This window comes from Cyrtonyx montezumae, unplaced genomic scaffold (assembly GCF_038088225.1).
Source record: "Cyrtonyx montezumae isolate F1298 unplaced genomic scaffold, pur_monq_1.0 scaffold_3, whole genome shotgun sequence".
In the NCBI taxonomy this organism is placed as follows: domain Eukaryota; kingdom Metazoa; phylum Chordata; class Aves; order Galliformes; family Odontophoridae; genus Cyrtonyx; species Cyrtonyx montezumae.
This window is the reverse complement of record NW_027072034.1, coordinates 29,623,855-29,647,617: the sequence shown is the minus strand read 5'-3', so window position 1 is coordinate 29,647,617 and position 23,763 is coordinate 29,623,855. Positions and strand designations below refer to the sequence as shown.

Sequence of the window (23,763 nt, the reverse complement as noted above, 5' to 3'; positions counted from 1 at the left end):
GCATAATTGATCAGATAAAAAAAAATACTCTGTCAGATTCTGATCTGTCAGAGAAAGCCAGTTTTGTAAGAGGCGTGCAATTAAAACCAAATCATTCTTTAGTGTTGAATTTTGTTTTAAGGTCAGTGTAAGGCTTATTACCAAGTGCATGTTAAGAGGACTACTGAAAACCTCTTGTTTTCCAAGTGCATAGAAATACAATGAGCAATGAGGAAATTCTTTGTTCATGTGCAAGTCTTATCAAGTACTCGAGCGTCTTTCAGGCCTTGGAACACACTTCATAATTGCAGCTCTCCACAGGGCAGGGGCAAGTAAAAGGCTTAGAGTAGTCACACTCAGAATAAGAAGATAGACCTGGAAATCAGAAATAAAAGCTCTCCACAGTTACACGGCAAACTTAGAAACTATTGGAAGTTTGATGAGATCAGACATTTCTCAACAGTATTTTCAGGAGACTTCACCCGTCTCCTTATCCAACTATGCAGGCTGTTAGAAAAACAAACATATTATCTGCTTACCTGGTTTGAACATTCAGTCACTAAAACAACTTATATTAAAATAATTATTTAGATCCTCAGCTAAAAGGTCATCTTTGAAAGCAGAGCCAACAAGTCAAAGGCTAAATGCCACTTTATGAAATAACAAAACCAATTCAGGTTTGCATATATAATTGCAAAATGCCTTACTATTTTAAACACTAAAAAAAATAAAATAAAAAGAAGCCACCAGTAACAATTCCTAATTCCTCTAAGTCATACTTTACATCTTCTGAAATGAGGCCTTGGTTACATATTCTGAAAGAGTCTTACAAAATGGCAGTAGGAAATAGTTTTGAGGTCTCAAACAGAAGACTTTGGGAAATTTCAGTGCTACATAAACCTATGGAGTAGATAATGGCACGAAGGTGGAACGGGAAAAATGAAAGCCAGAAGGCCTCCCTCCAAACACACTGGGTGGGCCCCCTTGGACTGATTCTGTAATCACGTATGGATCTCTTGAAACCCTATACAAACATACAGTATTTATAACTCCTAATTATATGCAGCAGTAAACATGAAAATGAATCACCTTTACATATGCAAGCGAACAGCATTGTGTAAATTTTTCACACTTGCTTAATTTGGAGTTGGTTCCAGCGTTATACAGCCTACTGCTCACACAATGCAAAGCTCAGAGAGCCAGCCAGCAGAGTATTTTTGTGAGCAGAGACATAAAGGAGAACACAGATAGCTATACACAGATAACTATAAAATATATCTTGGTAGCTGTAGTTTACTGAAGTTTGCAAAACAGATCTCATCCAGAGAGAATAATGTTCTTGTAACTTGAATATAAAAGTAAGTTAAAGTTTTCCTTCATAAGAAATATTTTTCAGAATTACTTTAAAAGCTCATTTCTTCTGCAGAGGATTTAAAATTAACAAGCTTCACAGGCAGCGACTACAAGCTTGTTTGCTCCTTTGTTTGTTTAAATATTAAGTCAACTTGCACTTTACCAGACCTTCTCTCTACTTCTAATTTACTGAAGTTTCAATTCCCATGCTCTCAGTTACCTCTTCCTATAGCTCTATCAAAGATTTCAGAAGCATAGGCTTCTAGGCCTTAGCGACTTAGGCCATAGCTACAATTCACTGCTCAGTAACTAAGGAAGCTGTAAGGAGGAACAAAGGAACAATTAAGGAAAAACATTTGTGACAACGCTGTTTTAAATGTTAAATTGCAACTTAAAAGTCCAAGAAGTTTAATGAGTAAAAAACCAAAAAGATCAAACTAAGAATCTTGTCAAGGACAGGCATGTTCCCATTTGTATGGGCTGATTATTTGCTGACAACTTAGAGACGCCACAGAACTGGTGCGTGTTTTAAATACACTGCAAAATAAAATCCCAGTAAGATGTTGAGATGCAAAAAGCAAAGTTAATAACTATAAAATAGCTTACCTCCCGAGATATGATCCCTGCTCTGCGTGCTCTGCTTCCCAGAACAAAAGAGAATTCACTGACTTGTGCCAGTCCTGCTGAGACAATCCACTTGATGTACTGGCTGGTCTTTGGGAGAATCAGAGAAAGGACAAGCACTGCCAAGACAAACTTTGAAAACATTTTTCTTTTTGAGTTGTTGCTGTGCTGTTGTTTCCTTGATTTTTTTTTTAAACAAAGGACATACAATAAATAAAATAGTAATAAAGTGGAAGATACATTGCATCAAATACAATATTGGACTAGAGGACTTCTAAATGTTATCTGTATTAACCTCAGAAGAGTCAAAAGGTACACAGTAGAGTAAAAAGTACCACTTATTTACTATAATAAAACATCTGATAACTTTGTCACAAATCCTAAAATTAGACAAATAAGCATTTCTCCACATATTGGCTTTTACATGAAGAAAGATCCTTCTTTAGGAATACATACATGCATTCTAAGAATGTCATGTCAAACTATTCTATCAGTTAGATTCCTCCAACTGCAGTAAAGATGTAGTATCTATTGCAGTATTGGATGTGCGGTTTCTGTACAGTGTTCCTAGTGGCATGCAGCACTAAGATTATTCAGACTATTTAAAGATAAATAAATATATATACCTTCATTATGACCACAGACAGCGTAAGGAAGAGTAACACTGTGAGTTCATATATTACAAATGTGGGAAAAACATGAAGTCCTAGGAGGAAAAAAAAACCCACCATTATTTCAGTATTTCTTTTAAAACTAACTTTTGCCAAGCATTAAACTCACATCTAAGCCAAGTCTTAATGTCTTATGTTTATTGGAACAGACAAGTAAACAGAAAAACATGTAATGTTTCCAAATGCCAAAACAATATATTTTTATTGTACGCTATTCACAGATTAGTATACTGTGGAGTTGCATTTCATTTACCAGTACTAAACAGGTTTTTGTATTCTATTTCCCCTTTAAAGGTATCTGCTACACTATGGTATGTTTCATTGCTCTTATTTAAAGCATATGCAGTTCGTTGCTGATCACTACTGATGTTTCACAAGAAGTATTTGGAATGGTATTTACAAATAGCATTTCACATTTTCTGGATTTTTGTAACCACTGCTTCGATAAACTTTTAACTTCCAGAATAAAGCTAAGATAAGGAAGTTGTGATCTCACCGAATATATTAACAGCTGATTTGTTATTCTAGATATCCCCGTAGAGAAGTGTTTCAAAGTTTAATGCTGATAGGTAATTGTTATCATTCTCAGAGTGAACAGATTTAATTGCAAGACTGTATTCTAAAAAATAAACAAAATCCCTAGCGTGCCTACCAACACTACCTACTTAATGACTATAACGCTCCTTGCCAGATCTTTGGTTCATCCCTAACAACATTCAAGTTAACATACAAGTTAAATTGTATATGATTGACTCACGAGCACTTTCATTTGTAATGATTACAGCTACAACAGAAAATGGTTTCTATCCCATGACCCTCATACATAATCACTGAAAGTCACCTGACCAAGAAAAATCACTCTGACTGGAATGAGGGAAAGTCATAAACCCCTGAGTATGGTCTACAAGCTAAGGAACTACATGAAGTCACACTGCTACATTTTGTTGTTGCTGTTTTTTTGGGGTTTTTTTGGAAAAGGAATATAAAGAAAGGTGTCAGAACCTTGTGTCTCAGACATCCAAATTTTATTCCCAATAAGCACACATACATTTTCATTAAGCTTATCTGCAGAATCAGTAAAAGGTGAGATCTTGCTCTAGTTTCAGAAAAGCAAGAAGCAAGGTAATGAGAACTGTGAAGAGCACAAAGCTCATAACTACACCTGAGTAGTATTAAAAATCCTAGAAAAACAAATACTTGTTGGGGAAGTCGGTCTTTGAAATCGCTCGGGAAGAATCTTCCAGCTGACTAAGTCCATCACCAACAGTATGAGGAACTTATTTACCTGTACATCTTCAAAGCTCCTTTTTCACAAAAGCCCTTGAAACGGGAACTAAAATAAGGGTGGCATTCTTGGCCCTTCAACCCTTCAGCAGGAGGCAAAGGGCCAAGGCCAGACTCTTCTCAGCAGTGTGTGGCGACAGGATGAGGGGAAATAGTCACAAACTGAAGCATAGGAAGCTCTGCACAAACGTGCATGGGAACTTCTTCCCAGTGCAGTGACGGAGCAGTGGCACAGCTGCACAGAGAGGTGGTGGAGTCTCCTTCTCTGGAGACGTTCCAGACCCACCTGGACGCCTACCTGTGCAACCTGGGCTAGGGAGCTGCTTTGGCAGGGGGTTGGATGAGATGATCTCTAGAGGTCCCTTCCAGCCCCTACAATTCTGTGATTCTAACTGTCTCTGCTGAAGGCTAGGAGACCTGTAAATCAATGCTGTAACTTCTTATTGTCCTGCACGGCACATTTTCACTAATTTTCCCTGCTCTGTAGCATCGCAGAGCCAAAGAAACACATAGAACTAAGATTTGTCTTCTCCTCTTCCTAAATGCAGAAGAGAATATACTTACAGCAACTTCAGTATGTTTTGTCCATATGCGTACTTCACTGTGAGCTCAGAGATTTTTATACAAGTACTACTCTGTCAGCATGCATACACCCTGTTTTATTTCTTAATTTCTGTCTAAGCGCAGAAACACAGATTATCAGAATAAGGAGAGAGATTGCAAAACAAAAGAGATGAACAACACAAAAAATAAATCTCGATGTGTGTGCACACGGAGTGGCAAGTAGCTTCTGTCTCTCTGGTGTTTATCACATGCACGTTGCTTGTTCACTTTTGTCTGGTCTCAGAGATGATGTACATGAAAAGCAGCTAGAGAAACACAGCCTGTAACAACGTCTTGTTTGACAAGAGGGCCAACCAGCATATCTGGAACTGAAGATTTCAAAGGAAGCTGTAAGTATAGCCTAGGGCTCTCATCACTACTGATGGATCAGCTTCCTCAGTTCTGGAGCAGACAGGCAGCCTGAAGTTCATTTGGACTGCCTCCCAACACAGATTATTGCCTTATTCAAAAGAGCTGAAGTACAAACTACCACAGATCTCTACACTAATCCTGTGGAGGTAAGCATCTATAGGTGATAAGTGTCTCTAAGCTAAAGGAAGCCTAAGCCTGTTATGTACACAATTCTGAGAAAATAAATACACAGACCTACATGCACACACATTTTGGAGAAAATAAAGCTCACCATAACAGATTTCATACTTGTTACAGATCTTGGTCCCATGCAAAAACTTCAGATAAGTCCATAAATAAAACCAGGCTGTTCTACAGGCACATCAAGCCTTGCTGACAACACGAAGGCCATCAGAGATTAACTTCACAGACAAGATGCATGACTATGAGCACAGGTTTAATTAGACTATGTGACTAGGCTCAGGAGTCAGTAAGTACTTGTTCTCTAAGATGGAAGAAACACTTCAGTCAACAACTCAAAAACTTCAGCACCATCACCAGGTAGTGTTGGCCTGTCACTAACAGCCAGCATACCAGTTAGGTTTTTAGAGCTGAAAGCAGTCCAGGAGACCTCAGCTCTAAGAAGTGTTGGGTAAATAAATAGGTATAAATTATAAGTATATCCAATGCCAAGACAGGAGGATAGTTTCCCAAAAACAAATAGAAAATTTAACTTCTTTTTCCTTTAAAATTTTAGTTAGCTTTTTAAAATTAACAGTGAAAAAGTTATTAAAACAAAAATATTAAAACAAAATTTAATATCAAAACAAAAATTGCTAGTACAATATGGGAATTCCTTATGAATGCTAATATTTTAAATGCAGTATTAGTTAAGTCAAACCAATCACATCATTTAACGCTTCAGCATACTGAGAAATAAAATCTACCTCCTCCTCCCAGTTTGTAGACACCGATTCTTTTCTTCTTCCCCTGCATTTGTAGGGCAGCACTATTTTTAGTAAGCTTTGTTAGAAATTACCTATGGATGCGAAGAAAATGATGGCAAGAAAGTCACGTATTGGTTCAATACAGGCCATAATCTCCTCAGTAACCATGTGGCCCTGAGAAGAGATCAGAGCTCCAGCTAAGAAGCAGCCCAGCTCCATTGAAACATCCAACAGCTCTGTGATCTGTCAAGGAATAACAGGGAAATCTGTTACTGTTCTCTTGCCCAAAGTGGCCTTATATACCATTTCACTGTGAAATTATAAAACTATACATTGCATTGGATGCAGTAAATACCTATGCAAATTCAACAACAAATAGAATTTTGCTGAATTATTTCTGTTTTCTGCAGCACTGTACTTATCCAAAAGACTCAAAAAAGCAGTTTCCCTCCGTGGTGTTACCTCCTTCCCCACAAAAACAAAAATGATCTTTTTAATCTGGATCATAATGCTCTATGTCACTCTTACGGATGGCATCTGATTTCACAGACTGGAGAGAGTAACAGCTTCAGAGTCAGAATTGCACAATACACCAAGGCTGTAAAAATAAGCCATAAGAACTGCATAATTTCTAACTGTCAAACAAGGGGGAAAAAAAAGAAAAAGCGTATAGTTTGGGAGAATATAGCAGACATAGTAGACATTTTATTACTGTAAATAGGACCTGAATGTGCTTGCATGTTTTACTGAATAGTGATGAATGTGAAGTAAGCTGCTGAAATGAAGCACCTATTCCAAAGAACTCAGACTGCTCTTCATTGTTTTTTCTTTTCTTATTATTATTTGAATAAGGCACTTCAAGGGAGAGATTAAACATGCAAAGAGACTGAACTAAAAACCAAAAAAACTGCTTAAGGCAATGCCTGTAACATTAAAAAAGGAAGCAGCGCTTTTCATAGGAATAAATTACCCTAAAGCCACGCTGCTGAGGACAGTCACCTCACTCAGAAAGGACAATTCTATTAATATTAATGGAATATTTCAACTGAAGACTTATTCCCATAATAATTTAGCTTAAGCAACGATACACCGTGGTACATTAATGGACAGCATTGATCCTATGTCAAATGGCACTACACCCAAGCACGAAGCTAACACTCAAGTGACTCAAAACTGACGGAGGAGAACAAAAGACACGATAAACAAGCAACACATAAAAACCCACTGAAAATTAAATCCAGTCTTCTGTGTATTTCAGTGTTAATGTCTGAATGCACATCACATAATGCCACTTGTGCTACTCGTCTTTAACTTACTGCAAGGTATTTAAGAAAACAAATTGCTTCTGTCAGTGCAAATGGTTGCTGATTGTGCAAAAACAATAAAATAATCAATTCCAGCTACTATGTAAAATATACCACTTTCAGTACACTTGTATCTTAAAACAAAAGGGATTTTTCAGTATGGTTTCAAAGATGCATAGTGATTTTCACAACTACTTGGAAGAGAGAAGAAGAAATGTATGAAATTCATTTAAAGTAACATTCTGAGAAGCATTTTTGAAAGACATAATTCCTGAATATGATAGATGCAGTATAGCTTCCTGAAGTAAAGTTAGAATTATTTCTACTACTCAGCTATAAACTTACACACATTTCAGTTGAAACCTTTTTAGCTAATCTTGTGAGTATTCACTTGCACACGGTTAGGTTACCACTTAAGAAGGGATTTGCCACCTCTTGTACTAGAATTATGTAATCCTATGCTGTTTTAACAATAACTATTCAAACAAGGAACATTTTAAGTGGGAAGCAAACGTACCGAGGCATCAGGTACAACTAGAGCAAACTACATCTGAGTTTGCTCCCACTGCAAAAGAACCAAAAACTGTTTCTTTACTCTAAATCAAGCTAAGTATGAATTCAAGGAGGAAGGAATAGCATAACTGTATTTTTACCTACTAGGTACTACACAACCTCAGGTCTACATTATCTATGTAAGAACTACACATAGAAAAAGGTGGATGAGAAGGCAAGAAAGCATAAACAAGCATGCACAACAAAAGCAAAATGAAGGTATTTTCCTAACCACACCCAACTTCCTCCAGTCTGTTCTTTGGATTTACAGCTAGATTTACACCAACACTACTTTTTTATTCCCATCCTCGTTTCTGGTTGTGCAATAACATTATCAGTATGTGGATAATTTTCCTCAACTAAATATGTAGTGTCAAGGTTTATTATAAATAATGCACACACACAACGAAGAGTGTTTCATCAGCAAAAAGTAGTCTCAACAAAATTTCCAATACAAGCAAAACTTGAAAAGTATTTTGCATTTAGTGTTCCCTCACTGCCTGTGCCATTTTTAATGCTTTGCTTTGCTGAATAGGGCTCTACTGACTACTATTCCCCAAGATGTGTTCTATCCTCTTCTAGACTCCTACATCACAGAAAGCTTTTCCACTCAAAATTAAATGAAAACTTTTGTTAATTTGCATCTTTCTATGTCTGCATAATTTAGCTTTCATTTGTTTTCAAAGGTCCCATTTTACTCCTAATTCAGAGAGGACTGCTTTGCTCTCACGGGAATATAGGATTTTTATGTTCAAATGTTCTACCACAGCAATAAGTGAAGAAATAAACATTACTGCTGTGCCATGTTCCAGTTAAATTTCAGTCATTTGTTCAGCAGTTGCTTTGCCTACGCTCTCTAATATTGCATATCTTATTGCTACTCCTTAATCATCATAGAAGCCTGATGAATGGGGTAAGTTCGTAAAACTAAAGAAATCCCTCAGGGAAATAAATGAATTAATATTTGGGGCATTCATAACTTAAATGTATCCAAGATAAAGAGATGAATACTAAACTTGCACTTTAAAGAAGAAAAGCCTTAATGAGAACTGAAATATTTTTTTGAGTCTTTTAAAATTCCATCTCAGATGTATTTTATGAAATAATTAATTTGAATGTAAGATTACAGTTCTTTCTTAATGTTCCCCCCTTACTTGATAGAAAAGAGTTCAAAAGCAGGTTATGAACTGTTGGGAAGTACTCCAGCACCTAAGGAATTACCTCCCTGGTAGACTGCAGGAAAAAGTACACATTTTCTTATACAAAGCACTACAATAACACAGCTATGTTTTCCACTTCTTGAGATGTAAAGATAGCTGGCCAATTTCTCTCTCCTTGCTGTTGTCATCACAGATGATGTTTTTACACCCCCAGCTAGCCAACACCCTGGTTGACACATGGCACGTTCTTCAGGTCACTGTAGTGCATGTACATCTTGACATAAAAGCACCAGCTTAGCCATCCATCCACTATGACTGTATTTAAAACCAGAAGCAAGCTTCGCTTTCTTTGAAAGCGGAACTGGCATAAATCAAAGCTTAAATATTGAACTTTCAACTTCTCATGTACTGAACTTCTGTTACTGATGATAAGGTATATGATTTAAAGATGCGTATCAAAATTCAGCTAGACTTGTATAGGATTGGCACCTGACACTCTGAGCCCACATGCCCAACTAGTTGAGGAAAAAAGGAGGAAATTTCACTTAGTTCTTTGGAAAGAAAGGAAGAAATAGGTATCTTAATCTATAAAATTTAGTAAAATAGTTCATAATTGAGATGTATTGTATCTCTTTTACTCTAAGTTGGTTTACAAAGATGAGATGTATTTAAGATCTAGTTTCAAACTGTACGAGTTGTAATGTTATCCAAGCGAACCAAGCAGATCAGAAATCAAAAGGAATGCTCAAAGGTCATTTCCCTACAGAAAGTTCTTCAATTGACACGATAATAATATTTTCACTGCAATTGCTTACAAACACTGCCATGCAATAACCTTCTTTGCCCTATCCTCCTTGCTTTCCCATACAGTTGCACAGAATTTGCCCTTACTGGTACAGAAACTACAATTCTCGTTTAATTTGTCATTTGAGATTTCAAAGGATAGGAAATAAGTAAAATGAACTAAATTGTTATATATACATAAAATGTGAATTACACGTGCTAGGGTTACGTGTGAATCCCAACATGAGATAAACTCAGGTGAACTCCAGACACGGTCTTCAATGCAGAAGCACAGAAGTATTTGGATGCATGAAGTACCACCATATAACTACTGTCTCTGCAGTTATGTATTGGGAAGGATGTGGCCTGCAGAATCTCTCATATGTTAGAAAGAAAGCTAAAATACTCTGTTTAAAAACATCCCTCAATTTTTCCTAAATGGAACCACAGAGCTTTCTTTGGTTAAAGCTGCAAAAATATACATTCTCTTACTCTGCCTTTCAAAAGCTTTTTCATAACTATACAGATGTGCAAAATTCCATGTACAGATAATTATACAAATTCTGTCAATATTTCAGTTTGTTTTTTTTTTTTAAGGAGAAAGATCTTTGCAAGCACTATTTCAGTTTAATTGTTTTCCTGCCTGACACCCAAAAACTGAAAAGTTGATACTTTTCAAATTCATGCAACCTTTTCAAATTAGATTGCCCCCCATGCTTTTATTCCTGAAATAATAGGGTGTCTACAACAATTTAGATTTGTTTTCCGGATCTTTTTGGCGAATTTTTCCATAGCACAACCATGTAGTTGGTGGAGGTTTCTTCTTTTTTTCATATTTTTCCCCTTTAAGCTCAAACCACAGCTTGTACTATAAACTGTAATAAATACAACTGTACCAGAGAACATAAAGTGTCTGAAACTGGTCTACCAAGGTTACATGCAGTACCTTTTGTACTAATCCTTTTAATACATTATTTATCAAGTTTAAAAGGAAAGCTGCTTTTGCTTGAAAGCACTGTTTCTTTTTAAACACTTTTCACACTGAAGAAGCATTCAATTTTTTGTGATATGCATCCAATATGCTCAAAAGTATTCTCCCTCAGGTTTGTTTACATACATTACAGCAAGTCACATATACCAACTCCTTCCACATTCAATGTCAGTTTGGGCACAATATACCCAATTCTATCAGATTGATCTACACAGACCGTTTTTTCATCAAAGCAAGATGATGTGCTTCTAGATACCACAGTGTTTAATGTGACTTACATGGAGTTTTGGTTTTATTAAAGCTGTTCTACAAATGTTATGTCTGCTTGTTAGAAAGCAAAAAGGAGAAAATAGTTTTGTTTCTTATTAAACAGCACTTGTGTTTGGAATATGATCAGCTGTTTAAAGGGATGCTGTTTTTAACACACTTAAAAATTAACAAATTGTAAAGGTATGTTCTCACTAACTTCTTTCTCTATTGGCCCCGCAATAACTGAGTAAGCACAACTAGCAAAAAAGGCTCCAAACACTGGAACATTTTTGATACTTTTTCTCAGAAGTTCTCAAGGAAGACATAAAAATCTGCACAAGCAGGATAAAGGAGTTTCAAACCCACAGCATTATCATTGGCTGTCACAGTCTGTTCTCCAACAGAAGAGTTTGTTGAAGGACTGAAATGTGAGACAGAAGCCAGTGTATGGAAGATCCAGACCCAAATAATCCAAACCCAAAAGAGATATCAAAATCAATGGATGTGACCTGTATCCTGGAGAATTACAACTTCTGAAGTTCTAGTTTTCTAGTACAACCCACTTCACGCATAAAAATCTCATACACCTTAGTTCAGGCAAAGTATCTGAACCTTTGGGCATTTCCATACTTTCTCAACTTCAACTATTACCCACAGGAAAAAAAAAGCTATTTTATATTAAAACCTATGTCAAGAATTTGCCATTGAAAATGAACTATTAAGAGTCACCATGAGCCACTATCAGTATCTCAAAACCCATCCTAATTTATTTTCAAATAAATAGCAAGTATCCCCAAATTGAAATTGTAATCATGTTCCTTACAGTAGCTATTTTCTCACAGCATATGAGAAATTACCAGAAGTTCAATCTATTGACATACAAGTTGAAGTAGTTAAGTATTAACTGTGTTGTGACAAATGAATCATCTGTGCATTTGTCTTAAAACATTTTAAAGCCAAATAATTAAACTGCAAAGGTACGTGGAGATGCAATACCAGCAACTGTGATGGCTTTTGTGACACTGATACAGTACACTCTACCACAGGTATCAAAACATTTTATTAATTGAAAAAATTACCGTTAACATTAGGAAGATGAATGCAGATATTCCTAGAATGAGGATTTCCTTATTCCCTTTGCTTTCTGCATGCAACTTGCGATAATATGGTCCTATGAGATAAGTCTTTATAACAAGACACATAAGAAAAACAGCAGCCAGAGAAAAGAGAATTTGGCCAATCAGTATCAGTATTCTCAGTATTTCCTTGAAAATGCTGGAAGAGAAGAACAAACAGAACATTTCTTTCAACTGCTCTCTTGCCTGATCTTTTCCTTGACTGAAAAGATCTCATTCCACAGGTGCTCAAAATTGGCTGCCTACAGTAAGAGTTTACTTCCGTGTTGATTTGAAAAGACTTCTGTTGACTGCTCTTCAGAGTAAACCATCAGGACAAATAATTCTATCCCACAGTCTTTGTAAAAAATGCCTTTACAGAATAAAATCTGAAGAAATCAGTAATATAACTAAGAAATTAGCAACAAAATAACACAGTTTTCTCTACAAATTTCAGGTTACAAGTTAGAGAGGACTAAGGCAGCTAGAGCAGAAAGAATATCCTCATACAACATGACAAACACAGTGAAGGGAACTGAGAGAACAAAGTCCTGTTTTTTAGTGGACTGACACTAAAGGTAACGCTGTTGCATTTGCATTTGCAAACTATATAATAAATTGTAAAGGCCAGGGGGAGGAAAGATTGTTTTTACCTGGAATGCGTGCTCACTCCTGCTTGAATAAGTGTAGGCATAACAGCTATAAATAAACCGAGCTGCACATCCTGCATCACCAACATGCCAAGCAGTACGCTACTGTAGTCAATATCCCCTGCACACCAAACACAGCAGTCATGGAAACATTTATCAGAATCTATTAATGCTTGCAGAAATCTACCGTGCCTTAATCAGGCTACATATAGCTCTCAATGAGGTGAGGTCAAAGTATCATACAAAGCTTGAATCTGTTTTGCAGTTAAGCACTAGTTATGCATTTACTGGTATTTCTTTACAGAAGCTTACAGTCTGCAGAATAACAGGCATAACTAATTTAACATGAGCCAGCATATGGAAAATAAACACTGAATTTTTGGCATTGGAATAGGAGTATTCTGGAAAGAAGGAAAACAATAAAACCTTACAGCACTGCGGATGAGAGAAGTTTAAGGGGAAGAAAGCAGGTTGGCCATACAGTTGAGAGGAAACATTTAGGAGCTTTTTGAGATGCTAGCAATACAACACTTGAAAGTACTTATTTGAAGAGCTGCTATCTTTGAAAGACTAGCAGAGCTGGTCTTAGCCTGCAGGAAAAGAATGTGAATTACTTCAGTTAGCCTTTCTGCCTCAATGTCTGTTAGTATTGGTCTTATCTGGTAGCCTCTTAAAAAGCAGCAGGACCCCAGGAAAGCCAATTCTTTTAACAGATTGTGCTGATTTTAACCCCATTCTTTATCCAAAAAGGCCTGGCTACATAAGAAACAGGAGCACCCCATAACAAGAATACACATAACACTGACTAGTGCTAAAGGAGTACAATCCCTTGCAAACCAGATAATGTCCTGTTTTTGTTTCATTTTTAAACTAGTTTCTCTTATGATATTAAAAAGTCCACTTTGATCAAATTTTAATGTAGATACTATGGTAGCCCATACTTAAATCATACTTACCTTCTTTATCTCCTCGAACAGTACCTGCAAGAAATCTTGACACCAATGGTGTGCTTGATAAAGACAAACAAGTGGAAATGAAGACACTTTGTGTTGGTCTGATTTGGAGCAAGTGCCCCCACAATAAACCAAAGGCAATCATCAGAACAGTCATGTAGCAGGGTCCTTGCAAAGATATTTTCCACACCTCAGGAAGAAAACAAGTTCTTATTACAAAGTTTGACACATTACAGAGATTTTCAGTGCAAATAAGCAGTTAAAATTGCACTATCAGGGGCTGCAGTGCTAGGCTGCAGGCATAACCAGCTCTCATCATACACATCCCAAAACTCTAAAGATATTATGCCTAGGAGATAATTTTCTAGGCCAGGAGGCTCATTACCTCATGAAGGCTCATTAAGTATACTTCCCAGAGCTCATAAAGCAATAAATCAAGGGTCAAAGATCCACCATGGGCTACATTACATTAAAATCAAATGAGAGACAAGTTATTTGGTGTGATTCTAAGGATTAAAAAAAAAAACAAATATAGGGAGTGGTGTAAAGCATTATAAATACCATCAGCCCAATTCAAAACAGTCCATGCATGATTCTGAAGTTGCTTGTAGTCTAGTAACAGTTTGCATAGTACTTATTTAAGAAACTCTGACTTGGTGAGTTTCATTTTTTACTTTGGATGGACTAAAGAGAATAATCTGAATGCTCAGACTTCAACACATTTCAAAGAAAGCTTTTATAGTCTCATGAACTCACAACCATCAATTTAGGAACGAAAGAACTCTTTAAAAACATACAGGCTTCACACCTTCTGTAGTATTTTCCACTATTAACACTATCTTAGATTAACATTATCTATCTATTAGATTAACATTAACTATCTTAGATTAACTTAGATTATTAACACTATTTTTAGATTCTTTTTTCTAATTAAGATCAAAACCAACCTGTACCTTTAACACTGATGATTGTGCTAACATACTTGCAGAATCAGCTTACTAGTCAGTACAACACGTATCATCAATTCAGTATGTAGTATTTAAACAGATTTTTTTAAATTACAGTACTGACAAACATCACTGGTCACTTCATAACAGCAACTGCATGTTAAAATAAAGCAGAGATGGATTGCCATAAGTCATGGGAGATTTTTCTAGCCACTAAGGTATTCCACTAAAACGAAAAGGAATAGTAAAGTTTGTAGGAGACACCAAATAATTAATGCATTCTATTCTTTCCAGAAAGTTAAGACAAGTGTCATATTTGTCTTTTCAGAACTGTACAATAATGAAGTAGTATATCATAGGGAGCACGTAAAATCTGAAATACAACTGGTAACTTAAACATTAGTAGTTAAAACTTGTAATAGAGAAGTATTATAAAGAAATACCTTTCTTAATCTTTCAGGAGAAAATTCCAGGCCAACTAGAAAGAGAGTGAAGAATACACCAAACTCTCCTAATGTCTCCACCTGCACAATAGACTTTTAAAAGATAAAATAAACATCAGTACATAGCAATCTACTTATAAAACAAATCATAAGTATACTTACAAAACAAATATTTTCTCATTATGTTCCCATAGGTAATTCAGTTGCTAGTAATATAAGAACAGAAGTTCCCTCAGCAGTGTAGTTCCCACTTCCTCATATTAAGTCTCTGAAAATCCACGGCTGAATCTTTCTAATGTCAACCACATAAACTTGTTTCTCAATCTAACTGGTCAACCTTCTAATGCAAAAGACATGTACTACATAAAGGTTATTATTTATTTTCAATTTCAGAACATGGAAGTTCGAAAGAGTATATTTTTAGTCTTTTTTTCCTCTAATCTGAGATTGAGGGAAAAAAAAAACCAACAATTTCTACACATTTTACTTTTGAGCCCAAAGTCAATTTCAGTAAGAGTCCATGTAAGAGTTGAGATCATGAAGACAGTAATTTCTAGACAGCTATGAGGATACTTATTTAATACAGATATTTAGCATCTATTTATCTATTTACATTTAATCTGTTGTGCCTGTTGGCTGAACAATTTGTTAATTCACACAAGACCACTACTTGAAACACATGCATTCGAAGTTGGACATACCACTTTTTAAAATTGCTGTAAAGAAATAAACTTCAATAAATGCAACTAGTCAATAAACAACATGCACACTTACCTTAATGCTATTTAACCCTGATGGTCCTAGCAGTACGCCACAGATGATATATCCAAACATAGTTGGCAATCCTATCATTGTGCACAGCCAGCCACATGGCAAAGACAACATTCCTATTGTCACAATATCCTAATATGTAAAATTTACAAGCATGTTAGTATAAAACATACAGAAATTAGTGGTGAAATTAGGGACTATTACTCTTCAAAAGGTAAGTGGTACTGTAAAATTAAATGTAGAATACTGCCTGAGAAAACAAAACACAACTTGAGTAAACTTATCTGAACACAGCTGTAGGTGTAAGCACTACAGTTTGCAGATAAAGCATTCGAGGTACTAACCCTTAAGCAGTAAGTAGTTGGGGGGGAATTCTGATCAACTTCAGTATACAGTTATCTAAGGGCTGCTGGAGAGACTGACAATTTGCATTAAAACAAAACAGTGAAACAGATCCATTTTGTTTAAAAAAAACTCTCAATTCAGTTATTCACCATAAAGAACAAATACAATAACATACTGATGCATTTTGCAGCCTCCATTCATTTACCACAGTATGTGAATATATAAATTCTCTGTAGTGACAACGTGCAAGTGGCTTACCAGTAAACTGGTAGCTTGCTTCAACACTGTGCAGTCAGAGAGAAGGGATGCTGCCCCAAAGGAGCAACAAGTTAAGTCAAATACAGAGAGCATCTATGTGGTATGATCATCAGTCTTGTGAAGACTGTGCTAGGATTAGGAGCATGCTGGCCAGTTCAGAAGGAAAAAGGGAAAATAATGAATGTAAGGGTAGCTTTATAGGGGGAAAAAAAACAAACCTGAAATTGTATTCAGCCCAATAAAACACTATTAGCATACAAACTGATGGGAGTCTTATAAAAAAAATCACAAGAGCATCTCTACAATTATTACCTTTATGAAGTGATGATCAGCACGAGGAATGGTTGAATCTCTGGGCTTGGTAAGGATATACTGATTGTTCTGGGAATCAATAAGCATACTAAGACCCAAGTCATCCTCAACTTCTCTTTTTGAAGCATTTCTTTTGGAGTTGGCTTCATCTTCTTCCACCCTTAAAACTGCTTCAAAGTTAACACCTCTTACCTGTAAGAAAAAAACAAAAACAGACGTGCATCTGTGAAGTCTACACTAACAATGACGAGTATTAGCTGTGCTTGAAGTTGCTCCAGGTGTTCATGTTGACTAAAAATACTGCAGCTTCTTTTTATAGAAATCTTTTCAGCCTTTTTATCAAAACTTGACGTTCATAACTGCGAATGCTGTTTGCTTTTCATTGTAATCAATGAGAGACTTTCCAGACCAATTTTCTATGCCTCTTTCGCCAAGCTGTCTAATAAAAAGAAAAATCTGTATGTATATAAAGATGGGGTTTCAAAGCTGTAGAATTCCAATGTGGGAAATTGAAACAAGTTCTAAAGTCTGCAGAGCTACTCAGAAGTACAATACCTAACCAAGACATCAGCATTTTTCAGTGTTGGAATGAGAGGCTGGTGGCCATTTTCTTTTAATAAGTTATGGAAGTTGTATTTTGCCCGCTTTTCTCCTATGACCTGCCTCTTAATGTCTATTCCACTTTCACCTCCCTAAGCTCCTTACTTACCAGGCTATTTTGCATTGCAGAACCAAGTATCCACTGCCCAGTCTAAAAGACCAAATGAGGTTTTCAGCTGATGAGAGAAAGCAAGAGCAGCTGCATGTCACATACATGCAAACTGTTCTCACAGTATCAGAACAAAGAAGAAAGGCTTCCCTACAGGCAGCATTCACGAAGAACTGTTTCTAATTGGAATACACAACAGGTTCCCAATCCTGTTGCTTTTCTGTTATCTACACTCCCAACCCCTTCCTCCACAACCTCGTTGCCACCACAGTGAAAACAGAGCTCAGAGCACAGTGTTAAATGCTGATTCCACAATTTAAAATACACTGATTTTCACTTAAGAAAATAACTGTTAAGTGCAGTCTCCCGAGATAACTGTGACTCTGCCTGAAAACTGGAACATCAATAAGGCAACATCTGTTCAAGTATCATCTTGAGAATCTGAAGTTATCAGTGATAACATTCACAAAACAAAATTACATTATGAAGTACATCAGCACCAAAGCATCCACTTTGAAGACATGGAATTCTAAATTCATAAAGAGTTTGTTAAATGTTCTTTTGTATCTGGTAGGCATGTAAACAGGACCTAAAACTTTTCTGTATCAAAATTTAAATTATATCAAGGACCTTATAAAAGGTGATGTGATTGGATAAATATATTCATCCACTAGAGAAGTTCAGTCTAGTTCAGAAACAATATTAGGAATACAGAGAAAATGCTGCAAGATTAAGAAAACTACAAAAATCAGCCTTTGTTTCCTGTGTAATGTATTTATAAATCATATATTGTGAAGATATCATGGTGGATTTTTGCTTTCACAAAAGACAGACTCCACAGTGAGAACAAGAAGAGTAGATGGCATAGGTTCACAATGCTTTGAAAAAATACTAACAAATTTGAAGACATGATGTCAAAACAATTACTTTCAGGATTTTATTTCTTAAAACAACTATTCTTGAAGGGGTGTTCTATGCAACAGTGCACAAAAATTGCTGTCTTCTATTAAGTACATTAGCTCATATTCTTTTATTTCCTCCATTTTTATCAGTTATACATCTCTATTAGAATATATTTTTAATAATAATAGTAATCTGTAACAGATTTCTGATGATTCTATTAAAGCTTTTTTTTCATCTTTTAGCTTAAGAGAAAATATGCTACACAGTCCTTACAAAGATAGAGATGTAAACAGCTCTCTAGTTTGAACTTCATTATTCCTTTTATTTATTTCATGACTAGTAATATAAGACAAAAAAACAAAAGAGACACACTGGACAAGAAGAACAAGCTGGTTTTTTTCCCCCCAAATGACCAGCTATTGCAGATGAAACAGTACTCTTTTTATCTCTAAAATCGGCTGCTATATCCCAGCGTTACAGAAGAGGGCACTCTAGCAAAAGCTCTCCCCTAACCCTCTGGCAATCCTGCTAGGTAGGATTACCTGGAGGTATAATTGTGGCTGTCTGTGTAGACAAAAAGCTACTTCCACTTTTCCTTAAGAAAGTACAGTCATAAAGCCCACCTGATTCTCCTGTAGCACAATAGTTTTTCCTCCTCAGCAGATTCATAAGCTACGTTTGTTTTATAAGACAACCTGCAAATCAACAAAAATCTTTAAAATGAAGAAGCCAAATAAAACTGCAACCCATGATTATTTAATAAGGACCAACTGAGGGTCTGCCTCTAGAAAAGCACAGTGGGACACTGGAATAAACTGATGTATCCCCAGCTCAAACTACACACAGCCTTACCTGAGGGACACTGTCCACTGTGCAACACAGAAAACAAAGAAAATGAAAATGGTGGTAAAAACAGAGGAAGTCAGAAGTGGAAGTCCTTACCTTGAACAATACACCTTTTTGCAGGTTGTGAAAACTAACTGCAAGGATTCTTGCTCACCTATAACTTCCTCAACAAAGTGAAAAATAAAAATGGAGACTGCACTTCACACTGCAACTCTATATCCCGTGAAGTCTAAATATTATACCACCATCCCAGAGTTGTAACTCCCATAAGCTGTCTCAGTGAGATGGAATACACTTGTCACTCTAAGTGGTAGCTACAGGGAGTACTTCCAAATCAAAGCAGAGAAATCTATAAGAAAAAGAATAATTATTCCTGTGCACTCGTTCTTAACAAGCAATTATTCTACTACTAAATGCTTTCTCTTCTTGGCAAGTGAAAACAAATGTAGAGCCAAAAGGTGTTTTTTTCTTCCTGTTTGTTTTGTCAAAGTAGTGACTAAAATCCTAACAACTACCTAAGACAAGACAAATACCCCTACAATGCAAATATCAACATAAATCCAAATGCTCATGAATGAAAACAGTCCAAAAATCTCACTTACAGATTTGTTGTCATCAAAAGCATGCTCTTCTATTTCTTCCTCCAGTCTATCAGCTGCCTTCCTGACGTCTTCAAGAATTTCATCGAGCATCGACAGGCTTTTGTTTTGATGCTGCATGTTCTTAAGGGCTTCAACCTGATGCTTTTCTGCTGCTAAGAGTTCAACGTATTCCATTTCTTCCTGTTGAATTTTAAAACACAGATAAAATGCTAGCCAGGCCTTTAAGTAGCAAAACACTGACATTAATGTGTGCTTCTTTTGATGTAAAACATCATACTAGAGATTAAAAAAGTAAATTTAGAGGAGGATGCATCCATGCAGAGCTTGTCTTTTCCATCAATGAACAAGTAGTGGGTAACCAAGAAATCTGAAGCAGATAGAAGGCATGTATGATTTTGCTGCTGCTTCCAGAACCTCCATGCAGTTCCTTGAGCAAAGTCAGGCAGCAGGAGTCTTCAACACTCCCCTGCCACGAATGACTCTGCTGTATTCTTTCCCAGCAGCAGAAGCAGCATGAAATGTATCATATACATACTCACTGATACTAACAATTCTCAAATACCTCAGCTCTACAGAAATAAAGTGAATGAGCAAGACCTGTATCCTCTACGGTCATCTGTGTTTTCCATTTAATTGCTCCTTAGAAAAATATCTTATGAGTAAATCAGAAAAACGTGACAGCAACAAAAACATACATTAGATCCAGTTTTGTTCCAGTGTGTCTTTTGAAAGCAAAAATTAATCCATGTATGTAATTTTCATCTTTGGCATGCACTTGCCCATCATCTCCCCCTTTATTTCACATTCTAAAGCAAACTAGAGCAACAAATACTGCTTAAACAATCATGTAAGTGGCATAAGGAGTGGCATAAAAGACTGCTTGCTTGAGTAAAAATCTCTTTATATACAAAAAAAAAAAGCCTACACAACTCATCTCAACAAAAGTTGAGCTCTGACAGGACACACCTCTAAAACAGCACTATGCACAGAAGCCTCTTTATGCGGGCAACGAAGAAGCAACATTCAAGCTCTACTACAGATCTCTCTCTCTCTGTTTTACACTTTTATTGTTGCCAAGAATTAGGTAAGTGAAACAAAAGATTATGGATGGCTCCACTGCTGCTATGTGAAGAACTCAGAGCAAAAATTTTAAAAGTTGAAAAAAAGAAACGGAGCAATGTCTACTATTTCTACGTACCAGAAGCCGACACTGCTGTTAACTGCCAATATCAAAGTCATCCTGAGTCACTGGAACATACACGAAGCCAAGCTAGTCATTAGCAGATTTATCATAATCCAGTCTTTGTTTGTACAGACTGCTCCAGTTTCCTCAGTCTGCATGCTAAGGTCTACTCTCATCAGCCTTTCCTCTCACTGTTCACTGCACTCTCCTGTATGCAGCAGCCTCTTGCCACCACCTGATAAGGTCTGCATGCATCTCAGACAGCTGCCCTGCCTAGGTTCTTCTCTCTGCTCTCTACGCTGCCTAACTACACTTCCTCCTTTAGCTCCCTTTCACAAGAACAGCCTCTTCTTTAAAAAAATCCCAGTCGTTTATGCAGTACAACTCTGCTGTGTACAACTCACCTCTTGTCTTCTTTCAACACAGCATTTGATGTAGGTTTCACAATTATGCTTTGCTTTGTTTTGAACTATGGGCTGCTACTAAGTTCTTACATTTATTCCAGAACTCTGATTTCACGAACGGGAACAAACACACCTGATTTCATTCATAAACTATTTTAAAATGTAAACCTGCAATTTCATGTAGATCTACTTATCTGTGTAGAATAAAGTATCACAATGAAATTAAAATATTACTATTCTAGTAATAGCCACAGTGGGGGTGGAGAGTAACTAACCTTAATTGCAGCTTCTCTCAAGGCTTCCAGTCTCTGCCTGCTGCTTTCTTTCATATTTACAACGTCTTTGTAATCACCCTGTAGAGCTCTCTGGAGGCCGTGGATTGCTTGAAAGACTGAGTTTTCACTTTCGTTTAGCTCCTTCTGGAAAATTTCAAAGGTATGCACCTGAAAAAGTTTCTCTTCATCTGACAGCCCAGCATCCTTCTCAACCGCTCTTATAGCGTTTTTTAATTTGTTGAGAACAACATTCTTCTGGCGGAGAAGACCAGACAGTTTTCTGCAGCTCTCCATCACCCATTGCTTTCGCTGAGCAATGACAGCTCCTTTCCCACGGTGCAGCTTGATTGCGTGCTTTACTACATCTTCGTGCTCCGCGCCATTTCCTAACTGGCCACAAAGCAGTGAAGCCATCGTCCATAGGGAAATAAATCCAGGCACCTTCATTCTTATCTTCTCACTGCTGTTGGGAGGAACTGATAACACGCAACTGCTCAGAGCTTTCTGCTACATGGTTTCTGCATCTCCAGTACATACACCGTGCTGCAAGACAGTACCAATCATTTATCAAACTTGGTCATGTTGGGCCAGCAGATAAACAAATTATAAAGCAAACCAAAGACCGCATTCTACACTACAATTTTTTATAGAAAATGGAAGGGCTCCTTCAGTCAATGCCAGCAAGTCTGAGGAACAGCCCAAGGTCATTGATGAGATTTTGTTTATTCCTTGCCTCTTTCCTTCTTTTAGAAACACTGAACAGAACGTTTAGCTGTCTCACATGCTATTAATTTGTGCTTCTTCTTAGATTAAATAAAAGTCATTAAAAATATAACACTGTGATGGCACTGGTTGTTGTGCTTCAACCTGGCACCAGAACGCATTCCTCATTTGTGTTAGGTTTCAAAAACCATGAGAGATTCATTATCTAAAAAAACTGTATCTCACTCAATTATTGTTTATGCAGTCTCCCTAGCATCAGCACATTCAATTACACAAAACATAACAAATCTTAACTGGAAGAGATTAAGTTATACTTATACATGTGAAAAAAAAACACTTTTACAGTGAAAAAGGACAAGCTTCAAACTAAAAGGGGAAATTCGGACTGAATATAAAGAAGAAGCTGTTTACAATAAGGATGGTGAGGCACTGGCACAGGTTGCCCTGAGAAGTGTTGGGTGCCCCGTCCCTGGAGATGCTCAAGGTCAGGCTGGATGGGGCTCTGAGCACCCTGACAGAGCTGTAGATGTCCCTGTTCATTGCCAGGGGATTGGATTAGAGGCCCTTTAAAGGTCCCATTCAGCTCAAACCATTCTAGGAGTCTATGAAAAAACACAAGCGGAGCTTCCTGGACTTCTGTACACTGTCAGTTTAGATCACAGACCTCAGTGTGAAAGGCCGAGTGGTCTGCAGGCATTATTTCAACACTAATTGGTCCTCATGATTTTAAAACAGACTTATAAGAACACTTACAGTAAAATCAGTATCATTCATAGGCTTATTTCCCAGAAACGACTTCAACGTCCACATTTAAACTACATAGTTTACCCAAGCAGGGCAGAACACAAGAAGAATCAATTTCCACCTCCCAGCGCCCACAAGACCACTGATGTTACTGCAAAACATCTCACAACATCGAAATATAAGCCAGCTCCCCCTACGCAAAGCCACACGTAACAAAACGCGCATCTGCCACTGAAGCACCGCATTCTAAAAGCGCACAGCAGACGCCGCGCTCAGAACGGAGCGGATAAGATCCACAGAGCTGGAAGGGACCCACAAGGCCCACGGAGCCCAGCTCCCAGCTCCACGCAGCACCACCTAAAATCTGAACCCTGTGCGTGAGAGCGCTGCCCTGCGCGCCCACCGCCCTGCGGTGCAGAACCGCTCCCGGACACCCACGCAGATGAAGCCCCGGAGCCGTCTCGAGGCGGTCTGCTTCCCACTCCACACACGCGGCGGCCCCGTCCCCCGCTCTCCCTCGCACCCCGCGCCCGCACCCACCTGAGCGCGGTTCGGGGCCGCGCAGAGGAAGGGGCCGGCGAGGAGGAGCCGGGCGCGAGGCCGCGCGGGAGATGTAGTCCGTGCGCGGCGGGAGGCGCGGCACAGAGCCGTTACCTCCCCGTGGCGGCAGCTCCCGGCGCGGTGCACGACTGGAGTCGTAGTCCCCGCTCCGGCCGTACCGCTGCCGGT

General features: G+C 37.6%; 1 protein-coding gene across 2 annotated transcripts; it reads right to left on the bottom strand.

The window, feature by feature from the left end:
- Positions 1–226: 226 nt before the first annotated feature.
- Positions 227–23,755, bottom strand: TMCO3 (transmembrane and coiled-coil domains 3). Of its 2 annotated transcripts, XM_065741066.1 has the most exons (13): positions 23,575–23,755; positions 21,568–22,110; positions 19,706–19,885; positions 16,646–16,837; positions 15,734–15,862; positions 14,960–15,052; positions 13,573–13,759; positions 12,620–12,737; positions 11,931–12,126; positions 5,905–6,055; positions 2,583–2,662; positions 1,939–2,088; positions 227–354 (listed from the first exon to the last, which is right to left on the bottom strand). In XM_065741066.1, exons 2-13 carry the CDS (start codon positions 22,012–22,014, stop codon positions 241–243), a joined length of 2,037 nt encoding a protein of 678 aa, XP_065597138.1. In that variant the 5' UTR covers positions 22,015–22,110; positions 23,575–23,755; the 3' UTR covers positions 227–240. The 2 variants fall into 2 exon arrangements, with proteins under 2 accessions (XP_065597138.1, XP_065597139.1); XM_065741067.1 differs by lacking the exons at positions 227–354; positions 1,939–2,088; positions 5,905–6,055.
- Between the last annotated feature and the right edge of the window lie 8 nt (positions 23,756–23,763).

Excerpts from the sequence above, each read along its gene's own strand:
- TMCO3 (XM_065741066.1), bottom strand. The coding sequence starts at position 22,014 with ATGAAGGTGCCTGGATTTATTTCCCTATGGACGATGGCTTCACTGCTT. Across the intron at positions 13,760-14,959 it reads CTCCTGAAAGATTAAGAAAG|GTGTGGAAAATATCTTTGCA; the intron begins GTATTTCTTTAT and ends TTTCTTCCTGAG. Across the intron at positions 2,663-5,904 it reads CATTTTCTTCGCATCCATAG|GACTTCATGTTTTTCCCACA; the intron begins GTAATTTCTAAC and ends TTTTCCTCCTAG.